The sequence below is a fragment of the Gadus macrocephalus genome, chromosome 6, assembly GCF_031168955.1.
Source record: "Gadus macrocephalus chromosome 6, ASM3116895v1".
Lineage (NCBI taxonomy): Eukaryota > Metazoa > Chordata > Actinopteri > Gadiformes > Gadidae > Gadus > Gadus macrocephalus.
This window is the reverse complement of record NC_082387.1, coordinates 14,416,182-14,433,176: the sequence shown is the minus strand read 5'-3', so window position 1 is coordinate 14,433,176 and position 16,995 is coordinate 14,416,182. Positions and strand designations below refer to the sequence as shown.

Below are 16,995 nucleotides of genomic sequence, written 5' to 3'. Positions count from 1 at the left end.
GATAATAATATTCATACTAATAATGAGTCAAATGTTAGACATGTATTAAATATGATAAGATGTCAGCATCTTCATCATACCTGCATCTTTATTATTTATCACAAAATAAATCCTCACAATAGGCACAGTATAAACACACACACAAACAATCAGAAAACATGTTGAGGAGGAATGTTGATATAAACTCTGCTTCGTTGAGGTGTGGGGAATTGTTAGATGATTGTCTTGTAGTGTTTCTGAGGCTGTAAGCCTGCCATTACTAATCAAATATATTTTTTCATTGTTTCCATCAGAATGAATAGCATCCTTGTCCAGTGTCCATATTCTATCATATACCATTGAGCCAATCATCCACTGCCTTCTCATTAGCCAACATATCTCTTTGCCAGTCCACGTGCCATCTTAGGTTGGCGATGACTTTGCTGTAATACCCGCCCAAACCCTTCCGCCAAGAGATAAATTGTTGTTTGTTGTACAGTTGCACGGCCTGAGACACTTTCGGATATGCCACAATACTACGTAACTGCTCCTCCATGTATGCCCCGACCTTTGGGAATTTGGTCACCACATTGTGAAGTTCTTCCTTGTCCTGTGTCAGGTCTGCAAGAGAGGATGGAGGTGAAGGTGAAACAGCCACAGGTATATGACTCCATACTAATGTTATAACATTTGGTTTGTTTTTTTCATAGGTGAGTGATTACCTAACATCACTAAATACTAGTCATATTTTATAAGGTGCTCTTCTCAGTATAACAATGAAAATATAAATGTTCAAGAATGTAGCAAATCCAATATTTTTTCTGGTTTGCATCCTAGTTGCTTATGATTTCATGGGAATCTCTATCTGAAGTTCAGAGAGAGAGAGAGAGAGAGAGAGAGAGAGAGAGAGAGAGAGAGAGAGAGAGAGAGAGAGAGAGAGAGAGAGAGAGAGAGAGAGAGAGAGAGAGAGAGAGAGAGAGAGAGAGAGAGAGAGAGAGAGAGAGAGAGAGAGAGAGAGAGAGAGAGAGAGAGAGACCATCATTTCAGGGGACTGACCAAAGAGCTGTGGGGGGATACTCTGACCATCTGCGTAGGCAATGTACTTCCACCGGCCCTTCCTCAGCATGTAGGTGGAGGCGTTGGCATTACATCCATGGTACTCGCTCAGAGCCCAGCCCGGATGGGTCTCAGCTGGACTGGCACCAGGCCAGGAGAGCAGGGGGAGGAGAGAGTGTCCACTCAGGGAGCCCGGTGCCGGGATGCCTGCAAGCGCTGCAGAATCAAGAGAGGTGTTGCGCTTTCAAATCAATACACTTTTTATTCATTTTATTGTCTGGAAACGGGAACAACCATCAGTCAAAAATACAATGTTTTAGTGGGATGTGTCAATCAATCCCAACGTGTTGTTTGGGCACTCCCTGCTTCTCTTACCCATGACGGTGGGGTAGAGGTCGACCAGGGACACCGTCTGGGTGGACTGCCGACCGGAAGCCAGTCCGGGGCCCGCGATGAGCAGCGGGACGTGGGCACTGCCCTCAAACATGGACATCTTGTAGTACTGCCGGTGCTCCATGGCCAGGTCTCCGTGGTCGGCGGTGAACATCACTACGGTGTTGTCCAGCAGCCCAGCGGACCGCAGGGCCCCCAGGACCTGGCCTGGGGCCGGTAGAATAACCGACAGTCCACACAGATTGTGGCAGAGCACAAAACGTCAAAAAAGTCCTAAAGATGCTTTCAAGTAATAATGCTGTAAATGTAACAGGCTCATGAATAAAAATGTTTAACCTCTGTTCGTTTGTAAAAAAAACATATGATAAGTAGCAGATTTAACCAGCGGGTGCCATTACTGTACTCACCAAGCATGGCATCGGCCTCAGCACACATAGCGTAGTAGAAGGCCCGGATGTTCCTGATCTCCCCCTGGGTGAACTCTCCGCTGCAGTTCTTGGTGAAGGTGGAGTAGTAATCCACTGGGTGCATGGCTGACATGGGCAGCCATTTGGGAACAGAGATGAGTTCCAAGGATACCTTTGGGGTCGTAGGTATGCGTGTGCGTGTGCGTGTGTGTGTGCGTGTGTGTGTGTGCGTGGAAAAGCGAGGGGTTAATGTTGGTTTGTTTGTTTTCTCTCTCAACAACAGCTGACAAGTGATCCAGAACACAGACACATTGTCCTCTAAGGCAGAGCCCACAGAGAGAGCCGAGAGCTCCCGTACCTTTTTGAGCCAGTATGGGGAGGTGAGGAAAGTGGACCCCCCTCCCGTGGGCCCGAGGGAGTCGGTCTTGTACGCGTGGGGGAGGTTGAGGCCGAGGTAGAGGGCGAACGGCTGGTGTAACCGCCCAGCCGTGTCCCGTAGCCACTGGGCGGCCCTGTCCGTGGTCTCCCAGTCCTTGGTCATGATCCGGACTGTGGACGCGTTCCCGACCAGTTGGGTCACAGGGCGGCCCTCCTGCCTCAGCAGGAACTTCACACCGCGGGTCCAGGCCTCAACGCGATTACTGGGTTGCAGTTGAACAGAGAAAAAAAAAAAAACACCACACAATGAATGAGAATTCCTCACTTAGAAACATGTAATGACTTGTATACACACAGGCACACCCAAACACACACCTACACAAAAACACTTGTGTATGTCACACTTTATTATTATTATTATTTAATTAAATGTCCTTTTCTTGCTATATCCGTTTGAATTCGTACAACCTTGTTGGCTTGTGTCCTGATGAGCCATCAAACCTTTCCCCTACCTGAGTGAGTGGCTCCCTGAGATGTAGTCCAGCTTCCCAAACATGTTCGTCTGATAGCCACTCTTCTCTAGCGAGTCCATCCACGTTGTAGCGTTACCGTCAAGGCACTTATTGTTGTTCCAAGACTGGGTAAGGTGAGCAAATTGGCCACTCCACATAGCTTGACAATGGGGTAAATATAATTTTAATATAAGTTTAGGGGTTGTACAATGGCCCCCAGTAACGTGTACGGCTGTACGCATAATAATGGCAATAACAAATCCCCAATGATGCATGAATAATTGTTTTGTTGTTACTGTACATACCATGCATTTCTAGTCACGTCTATTACAAACCAATTACCTGCAGATTTGGAATTAATTCAAGTTATGAGAATTCTTACATGCTCTTGAAGGGCAGCATATTGGAGAATTTGTGTAGGCATCTAGAAAGGTGGTTCCCAGTCCTCTAAGGTAGTTTATATATGGAAGTTGCACTACTCTTCTACCAGGATCAAAGGTTAGTCGTCCGTCCTTTATTTTGAAAAATAGAGGAGAGGGAAGGGGGTCTTACAAACGATATTTACACTTTTCCAATCGAACGAAACAAGAATAACTTACTTGTTGCGCATAATATATAACATACTGTGTTTATGAAAATGGGAAAGAGACACTCACGAAAGCATCAGCCATCACCATGACTATGTTGGGTCGGGTACGGTTGTGGAAAAGACATTGCACAAAACTTTGACACAGTACAATCCACACAACGAGGTGAAGCATCCTTAAATGTTGCTGCTGTGACGGTTCACCATGGAGCTATAAAGAAAGATCCTGTGTTCACACAGGATCCATAGGAGTGAGAGTCGACTCCTGATTCCATCACGTCCGTTCTGAGCGTCGATTCTCCAAATAATTGGACTTCGAGTCGACTCCACCTGCAGGCTCGACTCCAAACGGTGGAATTGAATAAAGCTATTTAATTTAGTAAGCTATGTCGTTTTATTTTATTTTAAATCCTATCTGCACCAATGTGTGTTTGATTCCTTTAGTCTGATCCTTTTCACTGGGGAGGAGGAATCAAATACGAAAAATAAACTTGAACTAATAATAATGGCGTCTCTATACAGATACTTAAATATCACTAAAACAATTTCAAACCGTGCTTTTAATGAATTATGTTTGTATGGGCTTTGTGTACATATTTTTGGATTGAATTAGAAAGTCAGGCGCGTCTTTTCATGTATTTTAGGTTTGTGTAATGGATTCCCATGGCCTTTAGGTGGCAGCATTTTACCATGAAATGAAGATTATTCGGCCTCTCAAATGCCCCACTGTGCAATCCAGGTGGGATTCATTGTCGAGAGATTCTGCTTAACCACCTGTAACTTTATGATGTTCCCTAAAGGTTCTCCCAAGGAACATTTTCAATTACTGTACTATAGCACCATTGTTCGCATACCAGTTGAGTTGTGATTCTTAGTGATCCAAGCATGAAACGCATCAAGATAGGTTAATATTATAGAATATGTGGAATATTATGTCATGTCATCACTTTAAACCCTATACAAACACATATTAGATAAGAAATACCCAACCCTGACCGGCACACCCAAAACCAGTGATGTTCTGCTATTAATTAAATCAAATGAAATTAAAATATGTCTATTCAACAGGTCATACCCGTTTCTAAGCACTGGTTCGGTTCCTATCCGCCAGGTGGCGTTTGTTTGTATTCTGCGTGCATCAGCCTTCATACCCCAACCCCCAGCCTGTTTGCCTGTACAGCCCTAACTATATAGACAAACGTCAAGGACCATTTTAATTAGCACTACAAAGGCGCTATGTTTTGCCTATTTTGGCCACATCTTATATTTTACGCACACCAAATATAGTCTCCATCGGGACAAATTGTTCTGCACCGAGGAAACATTGTTTTCAGCATATAGTACGAAGTCTCCAATTTCCACGAGAATCTACAATTGGTGCGACGTGTTGTAAACCTGGAACTGAGACCACACATGCGGATTGAGTTATAAATGCTGAATCAAACACCAGGCTCGCAATGGCACCTATACAAACGCAATACAGGCCTTGTACGGTTAAGGCGATTCTGCTTCATTTGAGAATTAAGCCTACATTTGAGAATCACATTCGAAACTACCAAATAAACACGTTTCCTTAAAATATAAATTGTGTATTTGTTCATCATTGAACCTTTTCCTTGAATGTCTGTCAAACTGTTCCCAAAAGTCATCTGGCTCCACTCCACCTTCCTCTCTCCCTTGTCCTCAAAGACGGAAGGTGGGGGCAGTGGAGTCGTGCGCATGCTCAGTAGGTTGTTTTTCACCAAAGCGACGCTTAAAGTGCGCTGCGCGAAGCGAGCTCCTCGTCTTTGACTGGAGACCAACGCGCGAGAGGCGGACGGTAACAGCATCCACTGCTGTTATTCCAGCCATCACACCTCAATGAACTGTTCGCAGAGAAAGCACTGATCTGTCTGTGCCTACTGCTTTTTTTTGGCAGGGCAGAAGATACTGATCAGTGTCTTGACGACTACACCTTTTTTTTTAAATGAGATTATTTTTTTCCTAGTATTTTTTATTTTATTTCTAGGGTCTCCCCCCCCCCTAGCCCTTGCTTTCCACCATGGTGCTCGGCAAGGTGAAGAGCTTCACCATAAGCTACGACTGTCTTAACGACAGCAACGTGCCCGTGTTCTCCAGCGGGGACTCGGTCTCAGGGAGGGTGATCATTGAAGTCACCGGAGAGATTCGTGTCAAATCCCTGAAGATCCACGCAAAGGGATTCGCCAAAGTTCGTTGGACTGAGTCGAGAAACGCTGGATCCAACACTGCCTACACGCAGAATTACACGGAAGAAGTGGAATATTTGAGCCACAAAGACATACTCATTGGACACGAGAGAGGTAAGAGATAACGAGTGTATTCGAGGAAACTTAGGACTGTGACTATCGTGCTCATTGTACTTGTGGGTCAGGTTAATCTAGAATCGGAATTGCCCTGGAAATAAATATAATCTGCGCATAAAGAATAGAGACCATCCAAGATATGTATATGTATATATAGAATCATGTATGACTGTGTTTTAGATTGGCTGCTGCTGTTCAAAAGCACACGTTGTTTGTCTCAATTTGAGCCAGCCAAATGAATGACAGTCATGGAGGCATCACCTTGTTTTTTGGTGAAAGAAACCTTTGTGTCATCGTTGGAAATGAGTACTCAAAGCACCACACGTTTGGCCAGTAAACGGTGAGGGGATAGTTTGGTAGTTTGTTGCGTAAAGGTGTCGCATTAGGTGGTTTCTTTGTACATTTTCTTAAGTTTCCACCCATTGTTCAAAGCGGTTCAATCCTGTTCACAAACTGGATGGGTAGGGGGGTGAAGGGACTGGTCTAGCCGCGCGCTGATTGGCTCAGGTGCTCGTGTGTCGCTGATGACATCATGGCTTTGCAGAAAGTGACAGAAGGAGCTGCAACTTTGCAAGCCTCTGCAACATCAATATTGAAAACACCCTATTAGGACACAGAATTACAATTCTGCACATTGGTTTGAAATGCAGACGTTTTAAAAGCTACGGCTGGTCAACCAAACTAATGACTTTAAAAAATGATGCATTTGTAAAAATGCAAATGTTTGCCTGCAGCTCTTGCGTGCATCATTCAGTTATAGCCCCATAGTTCAGATCTAGATAATGCTGTCCTATCAAACGTAGTTGTGCAAATGTGAAGTGATCTCAAGCTATGGAGAGCTTATTAGTCCGTTTCTGCTATCGATGCTCGTTGTAGACTACTGCAATATTTTATATCGTAGGCCTATATATAGGCCTATGCGTTTATAAATGCATTGTGCCATTATTTACGTGGCTCTCATTTATTTTCTAGGGGTCTAAAAATCCCCGAATTCATCGTGTGCATACTATCAATGAATAGGCAAATTGTCCCTGATCTCTTTTGCACTACACGAATCCGGCCTGTAGGGTGCCGTTCCTGGCAGTGAGTCGTCTAGGCTGTGAGCCAGTGACTGCATGCCGCACAATGAATGCGTAATGAGGGAGACCGGCTTGGGGAAGCTGCTTGCACCGGTTTAGGCCGGTCTCCTCCTGCTGAAGTCTGCCGTTTGAGTGACAGCTCGGGAGTTGTTTACCACACGACTGTGCGGCTGCTGAAGGCGGTGCGGGAGGGGAGGGACAGAGGGGGAGTGCTGAGCTGGCAGAAGCACACCCGCCTGCCGATATTATCTTGATTTTAAATGAATATATTTTTATGTGACGCGATTTGAAACCACGCCAGCTCAAGATAAACCAGCCGTTTCTAACCAAAGGCATTTGAATACAATTCGATGACCTTAAAAGGTGCAAAAGAGATGGACTATTGGAGATGATGGGATATAATTGTTTGTTACCTTATTGTACCTTATGTTAGCCTATTTAGTGAATTATTTCATTTAGTCCGTAATAGTTATATTTTGTGCGATTTTTGTTGCTTGCATAACACAGAACGAGCAATTGAAATATACCTTTTGAATGCTTGGTATATTTAGGGGATAATGATGATGATTCTGTGCCACTTGTCATTTTACTGCAATCGATATGTTACCAGAACTATTAAAAGGCCAATTTACAGTGCGTTTTTATTTTTCTCTTTGTCTCCCCTGCCCTGTGTTTTGATATTACTTGCAGGCACCACCGTATACGAGCATATATCCCAGGTACAGTATACATGTGTTTGGAACATTTTCCTCCTTTTCTTTCAGACGACGACAACTCAGAAGAAGCTCTCACCACTATTCATTCAGGGAGACATGAGTATGCATTCAGCCTCGAGCTTCCAACAACGTGAGTCTCCCCTTCAGGGCCTCGGGCAATCATCTATTCATATCCTAGATATTAATTTTAGTACTCGAGCATTTATACAGACATTCTCAAAGTAGATACCTATATGTGTTTTAAGTGCTATGAAATGCATTGCATTTCAAGGGTTGTGTTTTTCTGGAGCCTGTTGGGCTGGAGATGACACTCTCCCTGTGGCCCTTCTCTGTCCCCCAGACCTCTGGCTACCTCTTTCGAAGGCAAGCATGGCAGTGTGCGCTACTGGGTGAAGGCCGAGCTGCACAGGCCGTGGCTCCTGCCCATGAAGACAAAGAAGGAGTTCACGGTCTTTGAACACATCGACATCAACACTCCATTACTGCTGGTAAGCCTAAGGGGGGACAGTCACCTCTTTACCCAGCCTGGTTCTTCAGTGTTGCTTATCAAGGTCTTAGCGTTCACTATTGAATGGGATCACTTCAGGCAGGCCCACTTAAACCGCAGAGCGTTACGAGACACCAGAGACAAGGCCAACAGTTTTTGTTATTGCATAATATGAATTCAACAGTTTTTATTATTGCATAAAGGCTGAAGCCTTAATACAGTTACTTTTATAACGCAATGGCGATAATGTGAGTAACCGATGACAATGGAGCTGGATGGATGTGGGTCTAGAAAGGCGAAGTGAGTGACAGAGTTTGATATCACACGCCAGCCACAGTGTTTCTACACAAAGCGTGACACTGTGTGTTCCTCTGGGCCTCCACAGAAGGAAGGGAAAAAAGGGAAAGCTGGCTCTTGCCAAACCCAACCGATCAACACCAGGGAAAGGTGACCGCGACAGAGCTCAGAGCTAGTCTGGTTCAGGCTGGTCACCGTGCTCCCTTAATGAAGTTAGAGACCCATTGATTACCCCACGAGATAAAGGAGGTACCCCCGGCATTGTCTTTCTTTTTGTTGTTTGCTAATCTTTCTTCTTCTGTTGTTTTTCTCCCCCTCAGTCACCCCAGGCCGGCACCAAAGACAAGACGCTTTGCTGCTGGTTCTGCACCTCAGGTCCTATCTCCCTAAGTGCCAAAATAGAGCGGAAGGGGTATACCCCAGGTGAGCAGCCGATCACCTTGACCATCCTGGATTGATTAGACATGAATTACTCTATTGACCTGTTATAACCGGGGCAACCATTAAAACTAGTACCAGACTGAGTTAATTATTCAAGCATGGCTTCCTTCACTTGTTTGTTTTCTAAACATACATTTCTCTCCCCCCCCCCCCCCCCCCCCTGCCACACAGGCGAGTCTATCCAGATCTTTGCCGAGATCGAGAACTGCTCATCCCGCATGGTGGTGCCAAAGGCGGCCATTTACCAGACCCAGACCTTCTACGCCAAAGGGAAGATGAAGGAGGTCAAGCAGCTGGTGGCCAACCTGCGGGGCGAGTCCCTGTCCTCCGGCAAGACGGAGACCTGGAGCGGCAAGATGCTGAAGATCCCCCCCGTGTCCCCCTCCATCCTGGACTGCAACATCATCAGGGTGGAGTACTCCCTCATGGTGAGCACCACCACTAGGGCTGGGTAAAAATATCGATTTGTCAATGCACTGCAATTTATTTGTTCTCGATTCAATTTCAATTCAACTTTTTTTAAATCGATTATTTCCATAAAAATAATAAATAAAAAAAAACGAAGCATACTCAGTCATTGCAATCTAGAAGCGTGTATGCCTAAATGTAATCGTCCACTTTGGTAGATTCATCTGTATCAATGTTTCCATATTAAGAGGTGACACATTGTTACCTGTGACTAGTTTACCAGTTACTAGTGTACTGTAAAACGTGGCAATAGATCTACATGTTACTCTTAGAGAAGTACCCTTTAAATGACCCGGCTCAGACCCCGGCTGGCTAAACACTCGCTGACACGTACCAGGTAGTCTTTCCACACACACGGCTAAGGGGATTACCCATGGAGATCTGAAGGAACACCTGCCCTACCTAGCGCTTTACCTCGTCACACTGGACAGCCTTAGCTCGCTCTCCAAGGTTAGCATTTGCATAAGCGTCATATACAAAACTCGTCATACGATTGACCGGCACGCAGCAGTCACACCACTCTCGCACAACCGGTTTAGGCCGCTTGGGAGAACCACATGTTTCGGTGCCTCCACCGGTGTCACACTGTCCGAGTCTCAACGGGTTTTATCCTTCAAAGGTTTGCCGTAGCTTAGCCTAACAACGTTTTTCTTTCTTCTTCTGTGTCGGTGCTCAGGTCTACGTGGACATCCCCGGGGCCATCAACCTGTCCCTCAACCTGCCCCTGGTCATCGGCACCATCCCCCTTCACCCCTTCGGCTCCCGGACCTCCAGCGTGAGCAGCCAGTGCAGCATGACCATGAGCTGGCTGGGCATGGCCCTGCCCGAGAGACCGGAGGGTACGTTCACAGCACACCACGCGCCGCCCGCTCCTCACCCACTGTACCACCGACTACCCCTGAGAAACACGCAATTCATGTATTCATAAAACACAAATAATGTAACAGAAGCTCGGAAATGGGGGAGATATTACTCTTACAATTGTACTTGTTGTATGTCGCTTTGGATAAAGCGTCTTCTAAATGCCCTGAATGGAATTGTAAATGTGGGTGGTTACAGTTTTACCAGTGCTTGTCTCTGGTAGCTAGACCTAACCCCAGTTCTCTCCCTTTCCCTCTCCCTCTCTCTGTCTCTGTCTCTGTCTCTCTCTCTCTCTCTCTATCTCTCACAGCTCCCCCAAGCTATGCAGAGATCGTGACTGATGAGCAGCGTCAGAGCAGACTGGACGTGGCACCGGCACGTGAGGAGCTGGACGGGCCGCTCTTTGCCTACATCCACGAGTTCCGCTTCCAGCCGCCTCCCCTCTACTCCGAGGTAGGCCCAATGCCATCACCTATATAGAAATAGATATCACCCATGTTGGGTTAATGGGCCATTCTGCTTATAAATAATCTATCAAAGGTAATACATATCTTTGTGGGACTGTGTATCTTATAATTCATATGCTAAAGTAATCCATGTATTTGTGGGACTGTATCTTATTGTGTTCCCTGTGATTCCCTGACAGATCGATCCTAACCCCGACCAGGCCAGCTGCCCGGAGGTGCGCAGGCTGGACGCGTGTCCGTCTCGCTGAGGGAAACCCACACGTTCTAAACCCGAAGAATTCGGGGGAACTCCAGAAAAAATATCTCCCTCCAAAGGTCTCCTCTGCTTTGTCCATTTCTTTTCCCCGGCGACGGTGTCCATCGCACTCAGTCGTCGAGGGGGAAAATAACACAAAGTAAACCGACCAACCAACACACAGACTTGGATGAAACGACCATTATCTGTTGGCTTGGACTCACATCTCTCCTGTCCTCCTCAACGAGAAGGAACAGGACGTCATTGGTTAGGGGTATCCCTTCCTTCCCGTGTCCGCCCGTTCTCAGGAAGGCACCGGGAGGAAACATTCAACCCCCGACGCATAAAGGCCCCCAGCGAGCGGAGGCCGCCCCCTGGTGGTGGAGATGATGCCCAGAAAGGGGGATTAGGATGATGATGAAGAGGAGGACTTACCAGGGCTCCATCTGGCCCGACCCGTCCTCATCCCTGTTGGTTCTTAGACCCATGGCACATAAGGACACGGCTCAGAGCTGTACTAATGGTGTTCCGAAAACCTCGACAGAGGATGTGGGTGGGGTCGGAGCTGGAGAGGGGATGGCGCGCACAACCGCGGTTGTGCGAGCGCGAGTGCAAGTGTTCTGCAGTGTCGCTATCACAGCGGAGCAAAGACATGACTTCCTCGATCTGCCTCGTTTGGGATTTTTGTTTTGCACATTTAATTTGCTTGAGTTGTGTGGCTCCATCTGATGATGATAGAAAAAAAATACGAAAAATCACTAATAGTTTGGTCACAGCGTTTTTTTTGTTTTTGTTTCACTGGACTGAAAACGAAAATGCAGGTTTGACTCCTCGTACTCTTCTGTTTCGCACAATGTCGAGCGACCCAGAGAACGTGACTGATTTGAAAAAAAAAATGACAATGCACTGAAAGAGGTCAAGCTGTTTGAAGATATTACTCTTTTGTTTTCCTTAACAACTTTGAAACTAACTTAACCGGACTGCAGAAAACAATACCTGCACCTGTAACTCTTTAAGTTGTGTCCCTCTGGGCATCGATCCAAGCGTCGCTCAACCCCTATTGCGTTTAGTCGGCTGTCTGTCCGTCTTTCTTTGTGTTTGGCTCGACACAGAATGCCTTCCAGCCTATTTTGATTTAGTTTCCTTTGCTTTGTGTCGCCGTTACCCTGGATTTGAACTAGAGAGGTGCAGACGGGAGGTTGACACTCGCTAAATGCTACCCGTACGGCTCGCATTCCCCTGGTGCTCCGAATGGCCCGCAGCCTTCTCTACTCCAGATCTCAGGGAAACCCTGTTGTGCATTACTGCCTCTATAAAGCACTGTCTCAGGTGGTCTTCTCACTCGCCAAAATGTAATGTAAAAAAAAAGGAGAAGGAAAAAAGCTGTTTTTCTTTAAAATAGCAAAGTCAACATTTTTTATTAAGTAAAACTACCAAAACAAGAGAGAAGAGACATACAGTGAAGCAATGCAGCTTTCCGGCAAACTACATTCCCTTTTTGTCCTGCTGCACATGCTCAGTTCATCCTATCTGTCGATTTTACCAGACCCGTGAAGCCAGAATGCTTTAAAAGTTACAAAAATAAAATACATTTCAAAAGATATTGCAGGAAAAACGTTTTTCCTGCTGCGTTAAAATACGCAGCTCCAGCTCAACATGATTGGCTGGGGCTGTTCCTAAACCTCAGCTCCAACTGGCCAGAACAAGTAGTGTTAGGTTGACATGAGTAATACATTGGTTTTTAAACTCGTTCAACACAAACGGCCGGCTGGAGCGGAAGTTTAGAACCGGAGATTAGATACGTGTGACTTTTTAACAAGAAGAAACTGCATTCAAAGGTGAAGGTCTGGATGATTTCAAATGGCAGTTACCCTGCTAAATCTAGTCCAGCAGTGTTAAGGACATTGGTCAAATTGTTATCTTTTACTAAATTTTCGTTTTTAAGTTTACATTTTAAACGCAGCGAATACAAGTATTGTATTTGTCAAGTTTTTAGCTCTCTTTTTTTGTGTGAGTGTACGCGCTTGTCGAGATAAGGCCACCTGGAATCGAGCACCATTGACGGTTATCAACAAACTTCAGAGTTCTGAAGCAATCTTATCTTAGTGGCCTTGAGAAAAAAAGACCTGTAATAATTCTTTATTCTTCAGTGTCTGCATTTATTTCAGCCTAGCTCTCGTTCCTCTCTTCTAATTGGTTTGTCTGAATGTCTACACTTTTCCATGTTTATTCAAAGGGACAAAAAGGGAAAGACAACAAAAGTGGAGTGTTCTACAAATGTTCCCCAGACAGGCTTCCTCGATTTAATGTCTGTGGTTGTTTTTCTTTTTCCTAAGCTTAAATCTGGCAAGTTTTTCCATGAGTTTTATGGGCATTGATATAGTTAGCTTCACCGTACGACTACATACAACATAGTTGGTATCTGGCTAGCCTCTCTGGGTATCTCTCGGTAGAGGGGGACCGTGGCTGTTGACCAGCCCCCTTCCCCCCCTGCCAAGAAGCACTTCTTTCACATAGATTCATAGACGAAAACGCCAATTCCAAGACAATAGCATATATGTAGTTGTATTTCTTTGTAATTCTTCGCTTGGACTTGATCTTAGGGAATGTGTATCAAGCTAACTATATTGAATAAGCTCACAGATTTGTTTCAGGTTGGTTCGATTCCATAGTCAGTTGGCCTGGGCCTTTTCATTTTTTACTAGTCCAGGGTCAGAACTAAGCTAAACTCCTGACTTGGAAAAGACAGGAACCGAAATGTTAGCAGATGAAAGGAATTGGGATAGGGGATCTGAAACATTTTAGAAACAAAGTGCAATATTAGTCTTTGAATTTCATTATTTTCCATTTTTATGTCCTGTTAATTTTTATTTTTTGTCTAATAGTTTTGTTTCATGCGGATGTGTAGATATTCTATGAATATGTGTTCTGAATGATTTAACTCTTGTCTTGTTCTTCCATTTGAGTTGAATAAACTTTTGTTCCAAATTAATATAAAAAGCATTTGTTTCTTCTTTCATCCATGAAAAAATTCAAACATTTGATGCAATTCCCGTCTCTTATGTCCAATCAACACAAAACATGAGAAACACAACAGATATGCTGGAACACAGCAGCCAGATACCATTTGTATTTTGGTCAAAGCAGCTCTACGTTTCTATTTTGTTAACCAGAACAACAGTGCCCCTAAAAGTTGAAGGAATAACTGCATATCTTTTCTCTGCAGATGATATGATCTTCGAAGTGATTTTTTTTATATACTTTTAAATTTGACCTGAATCAATATAGATGTTTTTTGCGGGACAACGAGTCCGTCACGTCAACGGCAATAGAGGTTTTAGGGTGTCAGCCCAGTATATTCTGTGTCTTGGATTATTATGGCGTTTTTTGACACTGTTTGGCTTTGTCTAGCAGCTTGTTTGTTTCAAGGGCAAGGTTCAGTGCTAAAATGATAAACGTCGGATAGAGTGCTCCTTGCTCTAATCAGAAAATGCAAATCAGTTTAATATTTAATATCTATTAAATATTTGTTTTGTGCACTAAACTCAGAATTGTATAAGAGTTTTTTTGCTATGTATTGGCCAACTAATTTCCGAAACACTCTCAATTGTGTTATTTAATATTGAATGTCAAATTGATCTCCAAGTAGTATTTTGAATTAGTATTGATATTCAACTTCTTTCTAAACGTTTTCTATTCCTTCCTTTGAGCCATAGCTTGGACTTGGAAGTCTTGACTGTCGAGCATATTATGACCACCTGCCCCCTATACAGACCACCCTCGGAAGCCGGCCTCTTTGACGTGGGACTAGAGACAAGGGCATGGCTACAAGACACTGAGTTGGACCTCTGATGTTACACGAAAGAAGAAGGAAGTCTTGACTACGACTATGACTACAATCCAGACTATTACCCGATGTGAGACACAAGGAGACAGAGCAGCCAACTCTCTCTAGGATTAGACCTTGAAATCAGACGCACACACACACACACACTCACACACACACACACACACACACACACACACACACACACACACACACACACACACACACACACACACACACACACACACACAGACAGAAACACACACATAGAAATCGCTGGCCAGCTACAGGTTATCATGATTTATTGAGCCACTGTTGAATCACGCAGGCACTAGAGGGGCCTGGCTGGCCTGTTTCTCAGCCATGATGAAAGAGGGTGTAGAGGGCTGTGTAACATTTCAATATCTCAGCTCATCATTCCAGACACATCTCTGTTGTAGCCGGACGACTCCTGCGTGTTGGACACGCTACAAAGAGGAGGTCATCTTTATTTTTGTTACGTATTTTTGCCCCTGATTCGGATGCGCCTTCGTAAATTGATTTTTTTATTAATTAAATAATAATAGTTAATACAAATAAGTGTGATGTAACATAAAAACGTCCCTTTAATGGGAAGGCCTTCCATATAATTCCACATCATTTGGTACATTAAGCCAATCTGTCCCAAAGTGATCTTGAATAAGTATGTATTTTAAATTAATTTGTTCATTAATTAATAAGCTTTAAACTTGCAAGTTAGAAAATTATCTCTGTATCTCTCTTTGAATGGCTGAGCCAGAAAACATGTTCCACCTGTTAACTTGAGTTATTTGTTGTGTTGCTAGCCTGACTCTGGAATAACCCATAATTACATTGTACAATAGAGCACTTTCCTATTGTGTTGTTTTGTATTAGCTGACACGATAGAAGTGTAATGTAGTGAATCACATGATGTTCAACAAGTGGCCTCTCTTCACACGTGATTACAGTTAATGACATCAAGATAATTATCTCAGAGTGACAGTCGCGGTAAAGTTATTTCAAATGACCATCTTCTTTTGTCACTTTTTAACCTCTTTTTTGTTTTAAAATGAACCAACCTAATACTTGCACAAAGTGAAATGAAGTCGTACCTTGTTCCCTCACATCAAATGCTAACTAGCGACCCAACAGACGTTGGACTTAAATAATTTCTTCTCAGCGGCCTCCCAGTGCTGACTCAGCAGTGCATGTGGCATTGACCAAGCATTTTTAGCTTCCCTTTGTCTCCTAGCTCAGTCCTCCATGTCCCCTCCCCTCCCCTCCCACCCCCTCCCCTCCTCTAGGCCCTTTGACATCTGTGACCCAAGCTTTTGTGGCGGTGTGACCCCGAGGGATGAAATAATAAAGGAGATGAGGATTATGAAGGGTGGGTGTGTGTGTGTGATGATGGGGCATGTGTGTGCGTGCGGGTAATTACCAATGGTTTTGTGTGTGTCTTTGTGAGTGGAGTGGCCATGGCGTTGTTTAGCTAGTGCTGACACTACACCGGCCTCAGCTGTTTCCTCTCACTGGGTAATCCCACTACCCAGGAGCCTACAGTATGTGTGATCCAGAGGTGCTGGGCAGCGTGGTCAAAGCAAGCCCGTTCAGGATGGATGCACAGGGGCTGCACAGAGGCCCCTGTGGGCCTGCCTGCCAATGCCACATCATCACTGTGTCATAATAGAAGATTACACACACTCACACACAATCGCATACAGCACACACATGCACAGGTGCGCACACACACACACACACACACACACACACATGTAAAGCTGCATGCACACACCGACACACACTCGCACAGCCGCACACACATAAGTACGGCAACAACACAAACACGCACACGCAAACACACACACACACACACGCACACACCACACACACGATGCTCAGCATGGTGCAATCCGAAGCATATCTCTGAAAGATAAAGGGTAACACTTTCCAATAAGGGTAAATTCCTTATCCGTTAATGTTAGCAATAACCTAACCCTATTCAACAATGAATAAATGATGACCTTAGTTAACTACAATTAGTTAACATGAACAAAAAATTAGACACATAAGTTAACTGTTATTTAAAGGAAATAGAATACTGCATGTATATATTATTTTTACCTGGATCCTAACCAGTTTAAAATGTTTCAAATGAGTCCAGTATTGAGAGAGAACTCTCAAACGGGCTGCAATTTAATCCTTTGGGGCAAGTGTTCCTTAAACGGTTACTAAGGCTTATTACAGCATAATGTGAATACATTTTTAATGATGCACACATATTGTAAAGTGTACATTAGTGAATAAAGAAAATAGAGCCCCAGGCTTGGAAAATAAATCATACCACTGGAACAATTCTGTTTTGCATACAGGAACATGGTTAACATCTCGGAGCTGAAGAATGCTCCATCATTGTTTGTTTTTTTTGGAACAATATGGCTAGTTAAAAAGCAAGCTGATGGTTTGAATAATCAACCCTGTTACCC

General features: G+C 44.3%; 2 protein-coding genes across 3 annotated transcripts; one reads left to right on the top strand and one right to left on the bottom strand.

Annotated features, from left to right (window-relative positions):
- Positions 1–34: 34 nt before the first annotated feature.
- arsk (arylsulfatase family, member K) lies at positions 35–3,753 on the bottom strand. Its single transcript, XM_060054314.1, has 8 exons — positions 3,382–3,753; positions 3,108–3,237; positions 2,726–2,885; positions 2,194–2,476; positions 1,836–2,007; positions 1,411–1,635; positions 1,036–1,251; positions 35–600 (listed from the first exon to the last, which is right to left on the bottom strand). Exons 1-8 carry the CDS (start codon positions 3,484–3,486, stop codon positions 329–331), a joined length of 1,563 nt encoding a protein of 520 aa, XP_059910297.1. The 5' UTR covers positions 3,487–3,753; the 3' UTR covers positions 35–328.
- Positions 3,754–5,030: 1,277 nt separating this feature from the next.
- On the top strand, positions 5,031–13,686 carry arrdc3a (arrestin domain containing 3a). 2 transcript variants are annotated; one of them, XM_060054317.1, is made up of 8 exons: positions 5,031–5,632; positions 7,479–7,560; positions 7,771–7,918; positions 8,535–8,637; positions 8,827–9,083; positions 9,800–9,962; positions 10,295–10,437; positions 10,631–13,686. In XM_060054317.1, the coding sequence occupies exons 1-8, from the start codon at positions 5,353–5,355 to the stop codon at positions 10,697–10,699; spliced, it is 1,245 nt and encodes a 414-aa protein (XP_059910300.1). In that variant the 5' UTR covers positions 5,031–5,352; the 3' UTR covers positions 10,700–13,686. The 2 variants fall into 2 exon arrangements, with proteins under 2 accessions (XP_059910300.1, XP_059910301.1); XM_060054318.1 differs by having other exon boundaries at positions 5,492–5,632; positions 7,405–7,560.
- The last annotated feature ends 3,309 nt before the right edge of the window (positions 13,687–16,995 follow it).